The sequence below is a fragment of the Jaculus jaculus genome, chromosome 2, assembly GCF_020740685.1.
Source record: "Jaculus jaculus isolate mJacJac1 chromosome 2, mJacJac1.mat.Y.cur, whole genome shotgun sequence".
In the NCBI taxonomy this organism is placed as follows: Eukaryota; Metazoa; Chordata; class Mammalia; order Rodentia; family Dipodidae; genus Jaculus; species Jaculus jaculus.
This window is the reverse complement of record NC_059103.1, coordinates 77714626-77736748: the sequence shown is the minus strand read 5'-3', so window position 1 is coordinate 77736748 and position 22123 is coordinate 77714626. Positions and strand designations below refer to the sequence as shown.

Sequence of the window (22123 nt, the reverse complement as noted above, 5' to 3'; positions counted from 1 at the left end):
AAAGCCAACTTATATCCTAGATAACAGTCTTTCCAGAATTGCAAAGATGGATCAAATTTAACGCTGATGAAAGGGATATATAACTTTAGTACAATACCAGTTGCAACAGATGCTATAGCTGTAGAGGTACATTTTCTTTAAATTTTCTCTGCTGTCTTGTTCTTCTCTGTACATCTATTTTTCTTTACCTCATGTCATTTACACAAAAGTGATAAACAATTGGAATGATTAACATAAAAGCACTGCCAGTTGTCTATTCCAGTAGTTAAAATCAGCCTTGAGAATTTTAAACACCTAAGATAGAAATCCAGCTCAGCCACTGACTAATACTGTGCCCTCCAGTCAATTTGCTTAATGATCCTAAGCTTCCATTTCCTTATCTGAAAATGAGACAATAATCCTCTGTATTGAGGATTATTACTTTAAAGAAGCAGACAGCTTTCAGCATTTCCAATCAGGATATATGATCCTGTACTTTAAAGATTCAGTTTGGGCAATAGAGAAGTCTCAAGAAAGAAAATATCTATAAATACAAATGTTCAGTTGACAGAAATTCAGCTATCTCTGAGAATGGTTAGTAAATCAGTATCCATGAAGGCAGTAGCCACATTACCCAAACACAAGATCCTGAAAATGAAAAGGGAATTTGACAATGAATACTCTTGCAGGAAGACAGTCTCAAAACAAAATCAATTTTGTCAAGGATTTGACGAATTATACTAAGCATTTAAGATTAAGTTAGGGGATAAACCATTGAAAATGTTAGAATGAAATTCCTTTGTTAGCATGATATGTTTTGTTATAATTTTTAGGTTCTGATGGCTAATTAAAAAAAAACCTATCAAGGATTGAATAAAATAAATAAGCTGTAATATGAAGTGTGCTTTCATTATTCATTTACTAATTTATTCATTCATTCAACTATTGACAATGTATTATGCACTGGTATGATACAAATATGTAAAGAATATATAAAGAATATAAATATATCTGCCTTTAAGAATATCTATACCTATTTGGAAATGTTTAAAATAAGCATCCCTATCATTTGTATTCTGTATTAGAGATATAATTAAAGTGCATCAGGAACTTTGGTTGAGTGGATACAAGGGATTGCATTTATTTGGGCATTGGGTAAACAGGAGAAGCATGCCAAAGAGAATATAGATAAAGTTCATCAGGTAAATCTTTCATGACACTAGAAATTAGTTTCTCACTATTAATGTATTAATAATCAAAGGCATGAAGTAATAAGGTCATTTTATGGTACTATGAAGATGAACCATGGTTTGTAGGGTGGACCAAAAGATGTTTTAGATGTAACAGAACTGTGGAGCAGTTGCCATGAAGATATGATGATCTGGGATGAAGTTTTCCGTTGACTTCAAAGGCCACCTGAGGTGGCAGAGTTGAAAATCCAGAGACCCTCATCACTAATGATGGATGATGGACTTGACTGACAGATGCTTCATATTTACCCATTGGTTATTGATTTTGCCTCAGTCTAGTCTCTTCTTGTTATGCCTTTTTGCAATGTAAACATTTACACTGTGCCATTTTGTGTTGGATAATATGTAACTTGTGTTTTAATTTTACAAAGCTCACAGTTAAGAAAGTTTTAAATTTCAGACGAAACTTGGGACTTCTGAACAATGTTAAGCTTGATAAAGACTATGGGGTGCAACTTGTATTGTAAAATGGTCATGAGTATATGGGGACTAGGGTCAGAATGTGGTGGTTTGAATAAATGGCCCCACAGATTCTGAATTTTTTTGTTTTGTTTTGTTTTTTTTGAGGTAGGGACTCACTCTCATCCAGGCTGACCTGGAATTCACTATGGAGTCTCAGGGTGGCCTTGAACTCATGGTGATCCTCTTAATTCTGCCTCCCAAGTACTGGGATTAAAGGCATGTGCAACCATGCACAGCTCTTAATTTATAACTAAAATGTATACAATTTTTTTCCTATTTCCTAAGATAACCCAAAATAAGATCATTTTATTTTTTTCTTTAAGTCTCAGCAAAATTGTCATTTCCTTCATTTAATATAAAGTCCTATTATTGTCACCCATGTAAAATTAGTTCTTCCTTAACCATACACAATAATATTGTAGCATGTGTCACCCAAAATGTGTGCATATTTAATGCAATGATGAACACATTATCAAAACACAGAGGTTATATGTTTGCTTTTTGTTTGAGTATATATGCTTATTACAATGTTCAACAAAATTAAATGAGATTGAAATACTAGAAACTTCTCAGCATCAACAGAAATGGGGACTATTTTGAGCTTATCATGTGTTCTATTAATAATTAATGTGGATTATCCCTTGAATTCCATGGTAGCCTCATTGCATGTTGTCATAATTGGCCTGAATCCAATAGGGACTGATGACTAACATGATGACATATAAATTCAATTTGTGAAGAAAGTCAGAGTTCCCAGATTATCCAGTTGCTAAAGAGAAGCCTATATTATAGGGTTTTTTTTTTTTTATTTTGTTTTGTTTTGTTTTGTTTTGTTTTTCAAGGTAGAATTTCACTTTAGCTCAGCCTGACCTGGAATTCACTATGTAGTCTCAAGGTGGCCTCAAAGTCACAGTGATCCTTTTACCTCTGCCTCCTAAGTGCTGGGATTTAAAGGCATGTGTCACCAAGCCCAGCAACTTTTTAAACAGTAAGCATGAGAAGGATGTGTAGAACTGTTATGTGTGAAGAATAGAGAATCGAGTCAAGATGTGAAAGTTAGAATGCCTTTCAAAGCAAAATATTTTAAACTTGAAGAATATGTTCCGAAAATAGTAAGTTGGAAACACTACCTGACTGGGAAAAAGAAACACTTGATCCCCAACAAGATTTGTTTTACTACTATTTCAAAAGGGACAAGACAACTAAAATAAACACAACCAAACCAACGAAAAACTTAAAGCAGTTCTCCTCATATCTATGTAGAGACTATCTACTATTTCTTAACCTTAAATACTACCAGTGATTCTTTTCTGTATCTTTTTACCTTGAAAGGTGCTGGCTCTTCAGTCAAAGGACTGACAGGAAGCGAGAGAGTGCTGCTTGCTGGACTCATGTCACTCTGCAAAGGAAGTAACACTGCATTAAGACAGCCCAGTGTGTAGCCATTTTCATCATTCTTGACATAATCTTAAATTTCTTGCTAAAAGAAATGAGCAAATATAGATATAGAATATTTCAAAATTGGATTATGCAATGACTTCTTCCCTACAAAGAAACACTTTTTAGAAAATTAATCAAACCATAGTGATGTATTTAATTAAATATAATGGCTACTTTTGTGTCAGGATAATATGGAACATTATTTTCATTTAGCTTATAGATTTATCCCACCTTTGAAAATTAAATCATAAATGTAGTAAGTAATTATGTCACTATGTCAATATCTTCCAATCCAATTTTCAAACTTTTTTGTTTTCTATAGAGAGTTAAATTATTGTGTAGCTTTTCTTCATTACATAAGCCACATGTGCAATTAATCTTTAGCTTCACACTAAAGAAATGTTGAATTTTTATAATTCCTAGTCATACCTCTGGATATTATAAAGCCTTTTTTCTATTCTACATAAGTTTTGAAAAAAGCTAAAATATTTAGACAAAAATAAGATAATGACAGGAATGCTTCATGATGTTATTTTTCTTTCAAACTATAACTACAAAGTCCTTAATGGGCTGGAGAGATGGCTTAGTGGTTAAGCATTTGCCTATGAAGCCTAAGGACTCTGGTTCAAGGTTCGACTCCCCAGGACCCACGTTAGCTAGATGCACAAGGGGGCACACGCGTCTGGAATTCGTTTGCTGTGGCTGGAGGCCCTGGCACACCCATTCTCTCTCCCTCTCTCTATCTGCCTCTTTCTCTGTCTTTCACTCTCAAGTAAATAAATAAAAATATTTTTAAAAGTCCTTAAATAAAAAAAAATGCTTTGAAATGGCATATGAGTTAATTCTTCAATAATTTATGAAAAATGAGAAAATAAAGCTGATAGTTGGTAGTAGAAAGCATATTTCAATACATTCTTACCTAGTTTTTCTCAGGAATACTTCCATTGCAGATAAGCAAATAAACAGTGAGAAAATGCATTCTTACATATTTCAGCTAGATTTCCAAATGCATATAAATACAGGATAACTTGCAGCAGATATTAAAGCAAAAGAATGAGCTGGACTCGATTGAGCTAAAAGACAGCATAGACATGTATTTCTGATTTTTCAAAGAACATTCTCAAAAAAGGCAGATGTTACCCATTCTTAGAGATTTTATTCAACTTTTAATTTGACCAAAGTATACATTAAACTAGACATATTTTAAATGTTTTGGAAAATGGGATTACTTCTGCCTTTCCAGTGTAGAACCCAATAATAAGAACTGGAAATACTATGGAAAAATAGTCAAAATAATTTCCTGTAACATGTACCTGGTTTAGAAATTGTTTTAACATTACATATGGAGTTACAATGCATATGGAAGAAATTTATATAATATAGAACAATATGTGTAAAGCTTGGAAAATATATATCAAATAATAACATGAGTTTGTTACAGTCTTTAACCTCTATACATATTTACCTAGCACTGCTAACTAACTTTGTAGTTTATAAAACTCAAGAAATATTATGAACTGTAAAATATGACTTCATGGCAAAAAAAATAAAGTTTTTCCAATGACATATTTTACTTTAGGATTCCAACATAAGACCCAAATGAAACTTGCTATAGAAGTTGGTAAAATAATGAAAAAATATGACTCTAGGTTGATGTTAACAGTGTGAAATTTTTATGAGAATTTAAGTAAGTGACAGAACATTTTCTATAGTTGGGCCCTTGATGATGACCTGTATGTAATATTAAGTGCCTAGCTTATCACAGCATTATGCCTTTAAAAGCCAAGTATTCAGGAACCATTGCTGAAATTAGTTGTCAAAACTAGTCTATGAGAGATGGCTTAGTGGTTAAGGTGCTTTCCCCTCGAGCTGGTAAGCCAAAATAAACCTCTTTTTCCCATAAGCTGCTCTTAGTTGGGTGATTTCTACCAGAAATATAAACCTGACTGCAATACCGAGTGTGCCAGCTCTCTCTCTCTCTCTCTTTCTTTCTATCTCTTCTTTTCTTTCTGTATTTTTTTCTCTCTCTCACACACACATACTTTCTCTTTCTATCTGCCTTTCTCTCTCTCTCAAATAAATAAATATTAAAATATATGTTAATAAAATGTTTTTATATGTTGCTTTTCGTACTTTTAGTTTAACTTAATTGGTGAGCTCTGTGTTCAAATAAGAAACCCTGCCTCAACAATACAAGCGAGAGTGCTCAAGGAAGATGGCTGAGGTCAATTTCTAGCCTCCACACATATGCACATATGTGCACCCACATATATGAGAACACATATGCACACAAAGGTACAACACACACAAACATAAAATTTCACTGAAATGAGATTTCCTCTTTTCCATTTCTAGCTTAGGTCATCTATTTTTACTTGTACTTTTATACAAACTACCTTAAAAATAAAGTATGACCTCAAGGTCACCCTGAGATGACAGAGTTAATTCCAGGTCAGCCTGGACCAGAGTGAGACCCTACCTCGAAAAACCAAAAAAAAAAAAAATAAATAAATAAAGAAAGAAAGAAAGAAAGAAAGAAAGAAAGAAAGAAAGGAAGGAAGAAAGAAAGAAAGAAAGTATGACCTTTTAAGTTTAACAATGTATATCAGAATTTAGTTTTGAGCTTTCTGAGGTATTATGTATGGTTCATATTACCCTCTATTCGTCCATATTGTTTTCCAGTACCACTCCTACTTGACTAATCTGAACTTTTCACTACTGTATTGATGCTATGTTTAGACTACAATTTCCCCATATTATGATTTGTATCTATATATCTCCCATATACCTGTATATTAAGAGCTTGTTCCTCAACTTGTGATGCTATTGGGAGGTGGTAAAACTTTTCACAGGTACAGCGTGGTTGGAAGTCTTTAAGTGATAGGGAGCATGTCTTTGAACTGGGTTTGGGGCCTTGGCTCTTCCCTCTCCACCTTTCTCTGTTGCTCTCCATCTAGAAAGAAGCTAGCAACTTACACCACTGTGCACTCCCATGATCGGGAAGAAACATTTCGCATTAACCTTTCATTTTAGTAGGTTATGGTAAAACAATAGCTAAAATAAGATACATCTTTGGAAATGATTTCTGATTTTTTTCATATACAGAAAATGTTATATCATCTTAATGTGTACACTACAAAAATACATTTTTTCACTGATTAATATGTATTTTAGCAAACATTCTTTCACAATGGACTTAATATTTCTTACTATATGGGAGTTTCAAGTTTACTAGTATCCTAATCATAATTTATTTGTGAAAAATAATATAGATATACTATCCGTTTGTAGGTGTGTTTGTACAGAAAAAGAGTACCTGTGAAAATATGACAAATGTTAAACATGCAAAGTTTTCATTAGAGTTGGTGGATCATGGAAGTTCCTGGGTAGATGGTTCCCCAAACAGAAAGTCTAAGCTGGGAAAAATAGAGAATTCAGAGAAGCAACGTATCTATTATCTCAGAGATTGCTTTTAGATCCAATCGACATATCTTTATCACTGAGGCAAAATAGAAGAAAATATATTTTAAATAAAAATCCAAGTGAGGGAATAGTATCTTGTTAAAAATTTCTCAGTACAATTAAATGCGACTTAAGCTCCAAGATATAGTTTAAAGTCATTTTGGAAATATGAAGAGCTGTCATAAAAGCATGACAGATACAAACAGATTTAAGTGAAAACACATACTAGGTCCGAAGGTTGAAGCATGTCTAGAACTTAGGACTCCTAACATGGCTTCTTCATGCTTATAGAAAATGACAGGGACAGGTGACTTAATGAGAGGCTAGAGAAAGCAAGCAGATAAATGATATGATTGGAATCCTCACCTGGCATGGCCTTTAGTGACCTCTGACAACCACCCTGAAGCCTCCTGGCAAGATCTGCACAGAAGAATGGTTAGTGAAGGAGCTATTGTGGATGAAGAAAAAGTATGTGTGCAAGTACATATTTAACTTGTGAAAAACAACTGAAAAAATAAAGCTATGGATGGTGGAATATACCTGTGATTCCTTTACTCCTGTGGCTGAGGTAATATGATTGCAAATTCAAGGCCAATTTGAGTTTAGTGAGAACTTCATTCAAACAAATAAGAACTGTGACAGTTTGAATCAGATGCCCCCATAATTTCATGTAGCTTATATAATTGGTTCTTAGCTGGTGATAATTTTGGAGGTGAAGTCTTGCTGGAGAAAGTGTTTTGCATGGGTGGTGTTAAGGGTGTTATAGTCAATTCCCTTTTCATCAGCTTACTCTCCTTCTGCTGCTTTCCATTTGGTGTGGCAAGGTGATATCTGACCTCTGCTCATACCATAATGTCCCCTGCCATATATATATGAAAATTTTTGGTTGGGTGCTTTGTCCCAGCAAGAAAATGTAACCACCACCACCACAACAAAACAGAAAGTAAATACTATATCTTGCAACTGCTAATAATTGATATGCTCCAAATAAATAACTGGCAGGGAAGGCAACAGCTTTTGTTATATTAATAATGCTTTCTTTCCCCCCAAGTTTAATTTGCAACAATAGTTCTGGGAAATGACATGACCTGTGTTTGTGATAGTAAGTGTTTGACTAGAATGTAATCATACTCCATTAGGCCTGCTGCATGACATTGTCAGGTACTCAGTGAGGGTAGGGCATTATACATATCATCACTAAGACAAATTACTGTTACCTTCCAAGTCATAAGGCAATGGTAAAATTATGAGTCACAGCTTTTCAACTTTAACTAATATGCAAATAAGGCATAATATCCTTTTCTTCTTTTGACATGAACTCTCATTTGATTCACAAATGATCTGTTACCTGAGGCTATCAAAATTCTAACTCTAAAATTTCCAAATGAGTTATTTTCATAACATAGGATAGGACTTCACATTAAATTCAGGAGCAATTCTTTCATCCATGGTAAAAGAGATTTTTTTTTTTTTTTTACAAATATAGCAACTCAACAAAATGCTATCATTTACATCTATAGCAGAGACCTTGTTTATTTACTTTTCTAACAAGGGAACAAGTGCTTCCTAAGAAATGGCTGACTTCCATCGGAAAGGAGCATGGGATATATGTTTCTAGAAACTCTTCTGTTAGAAACCAGTGGGGATACTTAAATGAAGGGACTATTACAAAGAGAAAAGAAGCTGATACTAAACATTCTCCAACCCATCAAAGCTGTACATGATGAACACACATCAGACAAAAAGTGTATGATTTTCTTCTTGTTCTCAAAGCTATTAAAAGGAACTTGCTGAGGCATGAAGGGAAATACCTTGAATTCCAACTGACCTACAGAGAAGCTCCTGACTGCCAAGTGATCTTCTGAAACCTTTTAGAATCTCTTACAGAATTTACCATATTCTTCCCAAGTGATGTCATAAGATTTTCTGGTCTAAATGAGCTTGGTCTTGTTCATTTCTTCCTGATCAAGGCATTTCTTCTTAATCTTGGTTTTCTTTTTCTTATCTTTACCACTGTCATCCTCCTTATCTGACCCCAAATCTTCACTCTTGGTCATCTCATCAACTGTAAATTCCTCTTCCATTTCACCTTTCTCTTCATCTGCTACATCGTAGTTGATCAGTTTCCTTCTCCAAATACAGTGTGATTGGATATCTCTCAGTTACTTCTTCACCGCTTTCTTGACCCACCTCTCTTCTAAGCATTCTGCCTGGTCAGGTTTAAGATAAAGGATTACCTTAGCACCCTGACCAATGTAATCATGTTTTGCTTTCATAATGAAGGATCTAACAGCAGAATGCTCCTAGGCATACTGCTTAAGCACCACGTGTTTGTGTGTGTGTGTGTGTGTGTGTGTGTGTGTGTGTGTGTGTGTGTGTGTGTTTAAAACAAGTACTTTCTAAGCTACCATACATGTCTAAAAAAATACAATAGCAAACTGCCTAATCACGGAGATATATGCACCAGACTGAAAAGCCTCTAAGAAAATATTAGTGATATATTTAACAATGGCTTCCAAATTATTTATGATGCCAGCCTTGATCATGCCAATGCTGTGTCTACTGAAGTCAGCATATATTCCTGAGGGTTGTGGATTATATAAAATTTCAGCTCTTTACCATTGTCCCAACTTGAAAGGGTCTGTCAGGCTGTCATAGTGAATCTTGTCCAAGGCATGGGAAACATTAGAGATCAATTCTCTCAAGGAGGATTGCCTTGTTGGAATAGAAAGTGTTGATGATGAGTGGGGAATTTTTGCATGAAAAACAAATGTCTCCGCATCCTCCTTCCCATGGTGCACTTGCTCAGACATCTTGAAGGGAAAGGGCTGAAGTGCTATAGAGTAATGTAAACCCTGACCATGTCCAACTCACACATGGTACCTTGTTTGTGTAGGTGTGACTCAAGTGCAGAACCTTCGCTCCTTCCTGAATATCTCTCTGAAAAGCTGATATTATGTAATTTGGCAAGCTTTTAAGTTCCATGTTATAATGTTGAAGAAAAGCTCCAGCCATTAAAAAAATGATATATTTGTTTGGGTTCTATTACAGCACTTAGGAAAGTGAATTTTCTTTATATTTATTGACTACCATAACCCCATAATATATATCCATTAATCACACCTTCCCAGAAAGCATAATTAATAGGTGTCTTATGGGATTGAAGTATGTTTATAAGGATTTTTAAACATAAAACATGATCAATTAGGATAAAATCATTTAGATCTATATGAACGTCAGAGCAATATTTTAATTTTGAAGCCATGAGGACAAATTTTACAATGATTTTTCTATTTTATAATTGGTTTGTCAACAGAATGTGTTCACCCTAATTTTCAAGATTTGTTTCATATTTGCTGTCATAAAATTACATAGGAATATATATGTTAGTAGTTTGCAGCTATAAGTAATGATGCTACTGCTAATGCTATGCAGAATTCTTTTGATTTTTCTAATATCAATATACCATTTTTCTTAATATTTTCCTATTTAGATATGAAAATTAATTCATTCACCTTATAAACCAACAAGTATTGAGTTAACACACTTTCTTTACATTTCTATTTAAGATTTTGCCCAAGTAACCTTAAAAATGTTATCAGGTTTATTCCTCACCACAAGATATAGTAAGAAATGCCAACTAATTATAGTAATCAAAGCAATCTCACATATTCTATTGGATGTTTTTCACTAGTTATATACTACAAAGGACAAGATGTCTAAATGCCTGTTCTCCAATATTCACAGTATCTGTCCTTGAGGTTGAATCAGGCTGAATGCCCCATGGGTAGGCTGACACACTCATTTCATTCCTGCCATATATGGTATAACATGGTTGTTACCTTAACAGTATACACAAATAAGAACACACAATCGGGCAAATCAGGCATTCTGGCCAGCCCCTACATCATTTCTTTATATTTTGAACAATTACAATACTTTTTCCCTTCCAGTTATGTCTTCTATTGGTCCTACATTCTCCAAATGAAAATGTAAGTACTTTAATTTTCAATGTCTTCATGTCATTGATATCTGAGGTGTTTGCTTCTCAGTACCTATTTTTAATTATTATTATTTTTTTCTATGTGAGCATCATTTTGGATTTCCTGTGGGGAAAGCAAATTTCACCTAGCCTTGCAAACCGTTTTCTTTCAGTAGTCTTGTTCTAATAGGTTTGAAATAAGAAATTGATCTAAGCTACAAGAGAGGCAGCCACACGACAGCCAGATTAGTCACAGGAGCTCAAATCTTGGACTGTGTTACAGTTTTTAGAAAAATCTTATTATTGATACAAATTAATGTTCTTTCTGTTAAAGATGCTGAGGACAAAAAAATCATTTGTAAACTGTCAGAGGTTACCCAGTGTATCTGAAGTCACCAGATGGGCTTTCAAATGAGCTAATATGGGAAGTGGAGAAGAAGAACTCAAGTCTAAGAACAACTAAGTCTTGTGACCATATAATTTCTACAAGATAGTTTGACTGAAATCCAAAGGTTTTTTTTTTTGCTAATATTAACATGAGCATCATGGTGTGGAAAAACTGCTAGAAATAATGTCCAAGGCTTAGGATTAGTTGACAGAAGTAGGACCAAGACAGCCAAGATATTAGAATAGAATATCATTGTATGATTACAAAATTGCCAATATGTATATGACAGTGAAGATAATTTACTAAATTGTTTCTTATATTTCAGATGTGTCTCTGTTTATAAATTTGTGAATACTTGCTTCAGAGCATTTAGTCAAAAATGCCTGTTTTCATTTTACTTGTTAATGGACAATGCATTTACATTATCCAAAATACAAAAAAAAATATCATTTGTAAGCAGGAATATGTCTTTCTGCCATGAGTATTTCCAGCCATCCAGAGGCCCTCAACTTTATCAGTCTCTTGTGCAATTATCTAATTTTTACAAATGGTATATGTATAAGAAAATCCAATATACATAAAATAATTGATTTCCCCATATATAAACAATATATCATACATTTTAACATGCTACATGTCCTTTTTAAAATTGCCATTAACTTCCATTTCATCTTTATTTAACATAGAAATATAGTATTCCACCTGTAACACTGTGGCAATATAATTAACCAGAATTAAGTTCCCACTTATGCTTTTAGAAATAGAACAGAGGATTGAGGGGATGCCTCAGTGGTTAAAAGTACTTGCTTGCAAAGCCTACCAGCATGGATTGAATTACTCATCATCCATGTGAACCTAGATGCCTGCAAAATCTAAGGACACAGGTTTGATTCCCTAGTACCCATATAACCCAAATGCACAAGGTGGTGCATAGTCTGGAGTTCTTTTGCAGTGGCTGGAGGCCCTGGTGTGCTCTATCTCTCTCTTGCTATCTGCCTCTTTCTCTTTCTCTCTCTTCTTCTTCTTCCTCCTCCTCCTCCTCCTCCTCCTCCTCCTCCTCCTCCTCCTCCTCCTCCTCCTCCTCCTCCTTCTTCTCTCTCTCTCTCTCTCTCAAATATATACAATATTTAAAAAGAAAGATAAGGATTGGAGGGATTGCTTAGTGGTTAAGGCATTTGCCTGCAAAGCCAAAGGACCCAGGTTCGATTCTCCAAGACCCAAGACCCATGTTAGCCAGATGCACAAGGGGGCGCACACATCTGGAGTTCATTTGCAGTGGCTGGAAGCCCAGGCATGCCTTTTCTCTCTCTCTCTCTCACTCTTTCTCTGTCAAATAAGTAAATAAATAAGTAAGTAAGTAAGTAAATAAATAAATAAAGATAGACTCTCATAATAGATGCCTGTGGCATGCTTGAATCTCTTTTTCTCTTAGACTTACTCTGAGCTTATGATACAATTCTAGTTTCCAGACATTTTATTATTCTGTGCCTAAATCAAAGCAGCAGTTAAAGTCTAAGAGAACCCAAATTACTGGTCAGTAGTAAAGAATGAAACTGCCTCATCCCTTCAGACTGGATCCCACAAGAGAAATCAGGAAATCGGGGATTTTTCTTTATTTGTGAGATTCAGAATATAAAATACAGCAATTTACCTAAGGATGAGTAGGATTTGTGGGGATGACTCAAGTGAATAGGGACTTTATCAGCTATTCATAAACTAATAATGAAAACTAAGCTGGACTAAGAACTAAGGGTGGTAAGAGAAGTAAAAATGTTTTATTTGGAACCGAGCCACTCAGAAACCACTTTACTGAGCAGAAGATTTATGAGTTAGTTTAAAGGTAGCACAAAAAGCAATTGGTTCTCTCAAAGGATATTTGTATCAAGCTGTGGTAAATGTATTAAGAAATTCAAACCATTGAGAGTCAGAGAACATTCTTCTTTAAACAGTCACCGCTTCATCACAATGAGAAACCCACACTCATTCATTAAAAAAAAAAAAAAAAATCAACTACTGAAAGCACAATTACTTCATGTCAGACACAGACACGTAGCTTAAATAAGAGAACAAACAAACAACAGACAATTTTGCTCAAAACATATTCACAATATAGCTTGAAAAAGAGCTGTTTTGGTATTGGTAATATCACTTATCTCAACAATGAATGACTGTGTTAATCTTATGTTTCTTATTTGCTTTAATCTTAGGAAATTAAAGTTTGTAAGTATATAGCCATATTCTGAGTGTTCATTGTTTTTGAACTTCAAATTCCACATGTCATCCCAAGTTCTAGTACAGATAATATGAGGATGAGCCCTACTTTAATTCATTAACCCAAGGTGGGAAGTGGTGTCTCTGACTCAGAATCTCTGTAACCAGGTTTAAAGACGCTGCTGCTAGGAAAACTCGGGCCTTACTCCTTATTTGCTTTCTCTATTATCCCTTAAGGTTTATCTTATGCATTATTTTAGTATGTTCACCTGCTTCCAAAACTTTATATTCCTTGAATACATTTGATTTTGTGGTTTTACATATTCTAATACTGTGGGAGCATGATTGTGATGTTTAATCTTCATTGCAAACTTCACAGGATTTAGAATCAAGTATGAAATGCACCTTGGTGTGTGCTTTTCCTAGAGGCTTAACTGAGGGAAGGAAGATCCATCCTGAAAACTGGCATATGACCCCATAGGCTACAGTTCTAGGCTGAATTAAAAGGAATATATATGGAGAACTTGAACTAATTACTACCATTCAACATTTCCTGCTTGTTGTCAGCAGATTCAATGGGACCAACCTGGTGCTATGCCTTCCCTGACATGACATACTTTATCTTCAAACCAAAATAAAACATTCCTCCCCAAAATGATTCTTGTCAGGTATTCTACACAGCATTAAGAGAAGAAACTGATATAGTAATGTACAATATATCTCATTCCTTATGAATGTGCTCATTCAGGTTTTTAAAACTGTTGAGAAAATGTTCCGTGTTCTTCAAAACTTCTCATTATATTTGCTGAATCTCAACTACAATTACAGAAATCATTGTTTCCTATACTCATGTATAAATCACACTGTTAGGGATACTTTAAATTTTGATTTTCTCCTACTTAGGCAGCACTTCCAGCAGCAGGGGTGCTGATCTACAGGGTCAGACTTGCCAGGCTTGTTTTGCCCTGCAGGAAAAGCCAGTGCCCAGCTCCAGGCATCAGAAGAGCAGCCCGACGAACCAGGCCGCAACTTGACTGAGAACAAAATCATCCAAGGTAACTGGGATTGCACAAGGGAAGGGTCTCACTTGGTCACAAGCTGACTAGGATCCCTCAACAGACCAGAAACCTTAACCTCTTTGTTGAAAGAGGATCTGGTTGTTATAATAACTACTCTGGCATACATACTTGGGCTGTTTTTGACTGAATGGGTACGGTGTTTAGTTAAATTTTAGAATCTACCTGTATTTTATTCCACTCAGCCTGCTTGAATACTCCCATAGCAGGGAAACTCAACACCTAGGAACACCTTTGTAGATACTCTGAGAGTCTTAAGAACCACACCTAAAACCTTAAGCTCCTACCCTGAAAATATTTAACATCAAATCAATTGATACAGCTAAGAATACCCAGCTAGCTAGAAATCCCAAGCTTTAACTTAATCCAAGATGCAAAAATATATACATTATAACACAAGAAACACTAAAAAGCAAGACAATATAAATCCACCTAAAAGTATTAATGCATCAGAAATGTCCTCCAGTGAGAATGAGTTAGAGGAAATGCCTGAGAAAGAGTTCAAAAGAATGATTGTAAGTATGTTCAAAGAGGTAAAAGAACAAATCAAAAGAATCAAGGAGGAAATCAAAGGAATCAAAGAAGATGCAGGACATCAATTTAATGAAATAAAGAAGGCAATACAAGACATAAATAAGGAAATAGAAATAATAAAGAAAAACCAGTCAGAATGACTAGCAATGAAGAACACAGTTAATGAAATAAAAAACTCTGTAGAAATTCTCACCAGTAGGATGGATGAGGGAAAGGACAGAATATCTAAGTTAGAAGACCGGGTGGCAGATCTAATAGAGTCCAACAAAGAGAAAGACAAACTGATAGAAAAGTATGAGTGGGAATTTCAAAATATTTGGGACACTATGAAAAGATCCAATATAAGAATTCAAGGCATAGTAGAAGAAGAATTCCACTCCAAAGGCATCTTCAACAAAATCATAGAAGAAAATTTCCCCCAAACTGGAAAAGAGGTGCCAATGCAGATACAGGAAGCCTTTAGAACCCCAGCCAAACAAAACCTGGAAAGAAACTCCTCTCCATATGATAATCAAACTTCCAAACACACATACCAAAGAAAAAATACTGAAGGCAGTTAGAGAGAAAAATCAAGTTACTTACAAAGGCAAGCCCATCAGGATTACAGCAGATTATTCAACACAAACTTTTAAAGCCAGAAGGGCTTGGAGTGATATATTCCAAGTTCTGAAAGATAACAACTGTCAACCAAGGTTACTTTATCCTGCAAAGCTATCCATTCAAATAGATGGAGAAATAAAGACATTCCATGACAAAAGCAGGTTAAAGGAGTATTTGAAGACAAAACCAGCTCTACAGAAAATATTTGATAGAATCCTCCATGCTAAAGAAAAGGAAAAGCACACATATAAGGACCTAGAAAAAACAAGCAATACTGAAATACTAGTTAACACAAGAGAGCACAGGTAGAACTGGAACCAAAAAAAAAAAAAAAAAAAAAAAAAATGGCAAACATACATACACACCTTTCAATAATATCTCTTAATATCAACGGTCTCAGTGCCACAACGAAAAGACATAGGTTGGCAGACTGGGTTAAAAAGCAGGATCCTACAATTTGTTGTCTCCAAGAAACTCACCTTTCTACAAAGGATAGACATTATCTTAGGGTGAAAGGTTGGAAGATGGTGTTTCAAGCAAATGGGCCTAGAAAACAAGCAGGTGTTGCTATCCTAATATCTGACAAGCGTGCCCCGTGCGCCCCGGCACCCCCCACGCACCTCCCTGTGCCCCCCACGCTCCGCCACACCCCACAAGACCCACCCTACGCCACCCGCGCTCCCCCATGTGCCCAGCACCCTGGAGTGCCCAACACCCCCCCCCCGCGCGCCCCGTGCCGCCCATATGCCCTGCACCCCCCGTGCGCCCCGCACACCCCTCAGCACACCCCGCGCCTCCCCGCGCCCCCCGCATGTCCCCCACACATGCCCCGCGCCATCCCGCGCGGACCACGCCCCCCTGCGTGGCCCTCGCCCCCCGCGTGCCCTGCACCCCCTGCACACCCCATGCACCCCCCACACCCACCGCACCCTGCAGGCCCTGCCCTGCGCGTCCCATGCACCGGCGCACCCCGCGCACCCCCGCGTGCCCCGTGCCCCCCGCGCGCCCTGCTCCCCCCTCTCGCGTCCCCGCACGCCCCGCGAGACTGTGCTCTGATCGGACACCCACCAGCCATGCCTGCCACCCTGCTGCACTGAAGCTGTGACCTCCACCCTTGTTCTCTGACCCTGCGAGTTGACCAACCACGTGGTGCTCGGTTCACAGGCCCGCAGGGGCCACCCCTGCCATGAATAGGTGGCTGCCAGATCCCCTGCTGCTGTGCTCACATCACTTGCTGGCTGGTTAGCCTCTACTGTGTCCTGATCCCATACCCACATCAGCTGCCTCTGCACTACAATTGCATGTGCAGCAGGCCCAGTCCCACAGCAAGGGCCACACAAGTCCACATTGAGTCACTAGTGCCAGTGCAGGTGCCATCCCCATACCTGTTCATCTCTACCCATCCTCCATTCCCCTGAGGCGGGAGAGCGCAGACTGTTTGTAGGCCCCAGTGTTCCCAGCCAGAGTTTGGGCAGCTTCAGGGCTTGCTACCTCAGTCCCCTTTCAAGCTCAAAGGCAGGCAGCTTAGGTGCATTACTGGGTGAGAATTTAGGCAACTTTGGCGCCCCTGTCAGGCTATAGATAGGCGGCTTTAGCAAGAGAGAGCAAAAACCCAGGCTGCTTGCAACTGCCCCAGGCTGCCTTGGATTCTCATTAAGCTACATCCCAGGCTGCTCCACCCACCTACCTGCCCATACACTGACATGGGTAGACCACAGAGCAAAAGAAATAACATGAAAAATAAAATGCAAGAAAATCCAGACAGATCACCCAGTCCAACAAGGATTACATCTAACCAAAACATAGAAGAGTGTTTAGGATCAGAACATCAAGTGGAAGCAATGAACAATGCAACCCTGACCAACCTACTGCTAAAACTGACAGGAAAGCTACAAAGGACAGATAATCGTGTGGATGCTACCATCACTAAGCTAGAGCAATATGATAAGACACTGGAAGGAATTCAAAGAGAGCTAAGAGAGTTGATGGAGAGTGAAAAAGAAGAGGACCTTAAAAATCAGCTGGCCACACTAAATGGAAACAAAGAAAGGCAAGGATGATTTCCAAGAATCATCAAGAAAATCAGAAAATGAGACGAAATGGGAGCTGGACAGAGCGATGGAAGTGATACAAAGGAAAGTAGTAGAAAATGCAAACTTAATTGAACAAGTCCAAAACTCGCTAGAGGCTCTCAAGAATAGAGTCAGTGAAGTGGAAGACAGGATGGAAGAAACAGTTCGAGAGTGCAAAAATTTCAGTAAGTTCGAAATTTTGTGTGAACAGAATATGAGAGAATTGTGGGATACACTAATCGTCCTAATATCAGAATCATTGGAATACCAGAAGGAGAAGAATTTCAGACCAAAGGCATGGAGAACTTATTTAACACAATAACTGAAGAAAACTTCCCCCGTCTCTTAAAAGAAAGGCCCATCAAGATACAAGAAGCAAACCGAACTCATAACCGACTAGACCAAAGGAGAAACTCCCCAAGACATATTATCACTAAGACTCTAAACATTGACACCAAAGAAAAAATCCTAAAAGCAGCTAGGGAAAAACAGCACACCACTGTCAAAGGAAACCCCATCAGAATTACTTCAGACTTCTCAATGGAAACTCTGAAAGCTCACTCATCTACAACACCTAACCTGAATCTACCCAAGATACCTTACATACCCAGCAAGCACCTCATGGACCAGACAATAGGATGGATGGGAGGGCGGGGAGGGCATCAAAGGGTGGAAAACAGTAATCCGGACCCAAACGGCAATAGTACCATAAAATTCTACTTCCTAAAAGACAGACCAAATGGCTGAACCTTCACTAGACCCTTACAGGAAACACTTGAACCACAGGATACTGGAGAGGGTATGATCAAGTCTAAGCTAAATCTAATACATCTTCCCTTCCTCCCTCTCCCTCTCTCCTCTCTATCTCTCTCCTCTCTAACTCTTGTATAGTAGTTATGTTCTTCCTCAATTTCTTAGTGGACACTGACCTGTAACCCCCACTTCCAGCTTGGGCCTACCACCCACAATGAGCTTTTGATCAGAGAAACCTACAAGGTTTACCAAAACAATGACAGACTTCTGTCACAATACTTGATGACCCACCAAAGGACAGTGGTAAGACCATATTGCTGAAGCTTCCATATGCAACTGACACGTAAAATGGAATGACATGGCTGGAAGCCAGGAGAGAGTCAGTCCCCAGACAGTCAGCGTATCTAGTGCTAGAAGGTGCTACATAGGCGCCTGGGGGAAATCACCAAGATATGTCCAAGCAACTCATTGTCTAACCTAATTAGCAAGAAATAACCTGATGTGATGCCCAAACAAGTGCAATAGTGGCACACAGCCATGGTGAGGAACCAACTGCTCTTGATTTGGCTAACTGATCCCCTCAGTGGTACTAGACCCATAGCTGGAGCTTGGAAACAAGTCAGAACCATACCCAAACACAAGCCCACTCTACAATATCAATCTACCATCAATCACAGGGTATAAGAGGGCCTACACCTATCAAACTCTCTATCAAAAAAGTAAGTGTTATCTCAATTTTCAGGGGGCTAATTTACTCTCCGTTGGAGAATCTGCTTGTCTTTTTCAGATAGATGCAAATATTAAAGAGAGATCAGCCCCAACATACCTCAAAAGGGGCCCAACTGAAACTAAGGACAACTGGCGAAACAAGCAAGGGTGATGTTTTCCTGTGAACCGGATACCAGCACAAAGGGGAAGGAGACCAATGCAGAGAAAAATCACCTCCTACCAAATCAGAGAGCCAGAGCCTCAGAGGCCCCCAACACCTCAGCACTGAAGCAGACCAAAAATGAACCCAATATGGCTCAGGGAAATTTTGCGGAAGAGGGGGCGGAAAGAATGTCAGAGTCACATGTTGGGTCATGATTTGCAGAGACATTTATTATACCAATAATTGGGGGCTAAGTCCACAATGCACGACCCATTTACATCTACAAGGAGGGTCCAATGGGAGGGGGTAGATCACATATGAGCATAAACAATGGTACCAAACTGCCTGTATTTACTGAAATGAAAATTAATAAATTAAATTTAAAAAAAAGAAGAAAGGGGTTGATTTTTAGCTTAAAGTTTCTAGGGGAAAATCCACCACAGTGTAGAAAAACATGTTAGGAGCAGGAAACTTGTATGATATCATCACATTAGCAGGTAGGAACTACAGAGACCAATTTGGGTTGAGTAGAAAAACCTGAAGAGCTGTCCCCAGTGTCACAACCTCCCAGATCATTGTCATCTACTTGGGATTAATTATTCAGCACAGAGGTCTATAGGGAAGATTTGCATTCAAAGCAGCAGACTCTGCTCCTGCCCCCCATAGACTCAAGGCTCCATCATGATATAAAATGTATTTAGTCAACAATAAAAGACCGCATAGGGAGCTGAAGAGATTGTCCAGTGGTTAAGGCACTTGAATACAAAGCATAAGGACCTGAGTTCAATTCTCCAATACCTAAGAAAAGCCAGATACACAAAGTGGTACATGCATCTGGGGTCCTTTTGTAGCCATTGGAGGCCATGGCGTGCCCAATCCCTCTGTCTGTCTTCTCTGTATGTTTGCAAATACAGAAATAAAAATAAAAAAAATCAAAAAAAAAAAATCAAGGAAACTAAATACACTACTAAATGATGAATGGGTCAATGAAGAAATCCAGAAGGAAATCAAAAAACTTTATATAGTCAAACGATAATGAGAACACAACATATCAAAATCTCTGGGACAAAATGAAGGCAGTTCTAAGAGGTAAATTTATAGCCTTAAGTGTGTATATTAAGAAATTAGAAAGGTTGCAAGTAAATGACCTAATGCTTCACTTTAAAGCCTTGGAAAAAGAGAACAAGGCAAACCAAAAATCAGTAGATGGGAAGAAATAATTGAGATTATGGCAGAAATTAATGAAATAGAAAGAAAAAAAAACAATCCAAAGAATTAATGAAACAAAGAGTTGGTTCTTTGAAAGGATAAACAAGATTGATAAACCCTTAGCAAATCTCACCAAAAGAAAGAGAGAAGAAACACAAATTAATAAAATCAGAGATGAACAAGGTAACAACACAACAGATTCCAGAGAAATTCAAAAAATCATAGGGACATACCATAAAAGCAGATACTCCACAAAGTATGAAAATCTGAAAGAAATGGATGATTTCCTTGATTTACATGACTTACATAAATAAAATCAAAATGAGATTAATCACTTAAATAGACCTATAACAAATATGGAGATCTGAACAGTTATCAAAAATCTCCCAACTAAAAAAAGTCCAGGCCCAGATGGATTCACTGCTGAATTTTACCAGACCTTTAAGAAAGAGCTAACACCTTTGCTTCTTAAGCTTTCCCAGGAAATAGAAAAAGAAGGAATTCTACCAAACTCCTTCTATGAGGCCAGCATCACCCTGATACCAAAACCAGGCAAAGATAGAACAAAAAAAGAAAATTACAGACCAATCTCCCTCATGAACATAGATTCAAAAATTCTCAACAAAATATTCGCAAACAGAATACAAGAGTATATCAAAAAGATCATTCACCCTGACCAAGTAGGCTTTATCCCAGAGATGCAGGGATGGTTCAAAATACGCAAATCTATAAATGTAATACATTACATAAACGGGTTGAAGGGCACAAATCACATGATCATCTCATTAGACGCAGAGAAAGCATTTGACAAAATCCAACATCCCTTCATGATAAAAGTCCTATAGAGACTGGGAATAGAAGGAACATATCTCAGTATAATAAAGGCTATTTATGACAAGCCTACAGCCAACATATTACTAAATGGGGAAAAACTGGAAGCTTTTCCACTAAAATCAGGAACAAGACAAGGGTGTCCATTGTCCCCAGTTTTATTTAATATAGTTCTGGAAGTCTTAGCCATAGCAATAAGGCAAGAGACACACATAAAAGGGATACAAATTGGAAAGGAAGAGATCAACTTATCATTTTTGGCAGATGACATGATTCTATGCAAAAAGGACCCCTAAAGACTCTACTAGCAAACTGTTAGAGCTGATCAAAACCTACAGCCATATAGCAGGATACAAAATAAATACACAGAAGTCAGTAGCCTTCATATATGCTAACAACAAACACATAGAGGATGAAATCAGAGAACCACTCCCATTCACAATTGCATCAAAAAAAAAAGTACCTTGGAATAAACCTAACCAAGGAAGTAAAGAATCTCTACAATGAGAACTTTAAAACACTCAAGCGAGAAATTGCAGAAGACAGTAGAAAATGGAGAAACATCCCTTGTTCCTGTATTGGAAGAATCAATATCGTGAAAATGGCAATCTTACCTAAAGCAATCTACACATTTAATGCAATCCCTATCAAAATTCCAAAGGCTTTCTTCATGGAAATAGAAAAAACAATCCAAAAATTCATTTGGAATCACAAAAAACCTCGAATATCTAAAATAATACTGAGCAACAAAAAAGAGGCTGGTGGTATCACCATACCTGATTTTAACCTATACTACAGAGCCATAGTAACAAAAACAGCATGTTACTGGCACAAAAACAGACATGTAGATCAGTGGAACAGAATAGAGGACCCAGATGTAAGCCCAAGTAGCTATAGCCACCTGATATTCAATAAAAATGCCAAAAACACTCATTGAAGAAAAGATAGCCTCTTCAGCAAATGGTGTTGGGAAAACTGTATATATATCTGCAGAAGGATGAAA

At 37.3% G+C, this 22123-nt stretch overlaps 1 protein-coding gene across 8 annotated transcripts in view; it reads right to left on the bottom strand.

Annotated features, from left to right (window-relative positions):
• The window catches only part of Ccser1 (coiled-coil serine rich protein 1), a 1182362-nt gene that overhangs the window by 766082 nt on the left and 394157 nt on the right, over nucleotides 1-22123 (bottom strand). For 7 of the 8 annotated variants that reach the window (XM_045143121.1, XM_045143122.1, XM_045143125.1 and 4 more), the window contains exon 7: nucleotides 3016-3090. The exons of the other annotated variant lie outside the window; for it this stretch is intronic. In XM_045143121.1, the coding sequence (XP_044999056.1) occupies nucleotides 3016-3090 (75 nt within the window). The remainder of the gene's footprint in view (nucleotides 1-3015; nucleotides 3091-22123) is intronic. 8 annotated transcript variants of the gene reach the window in all.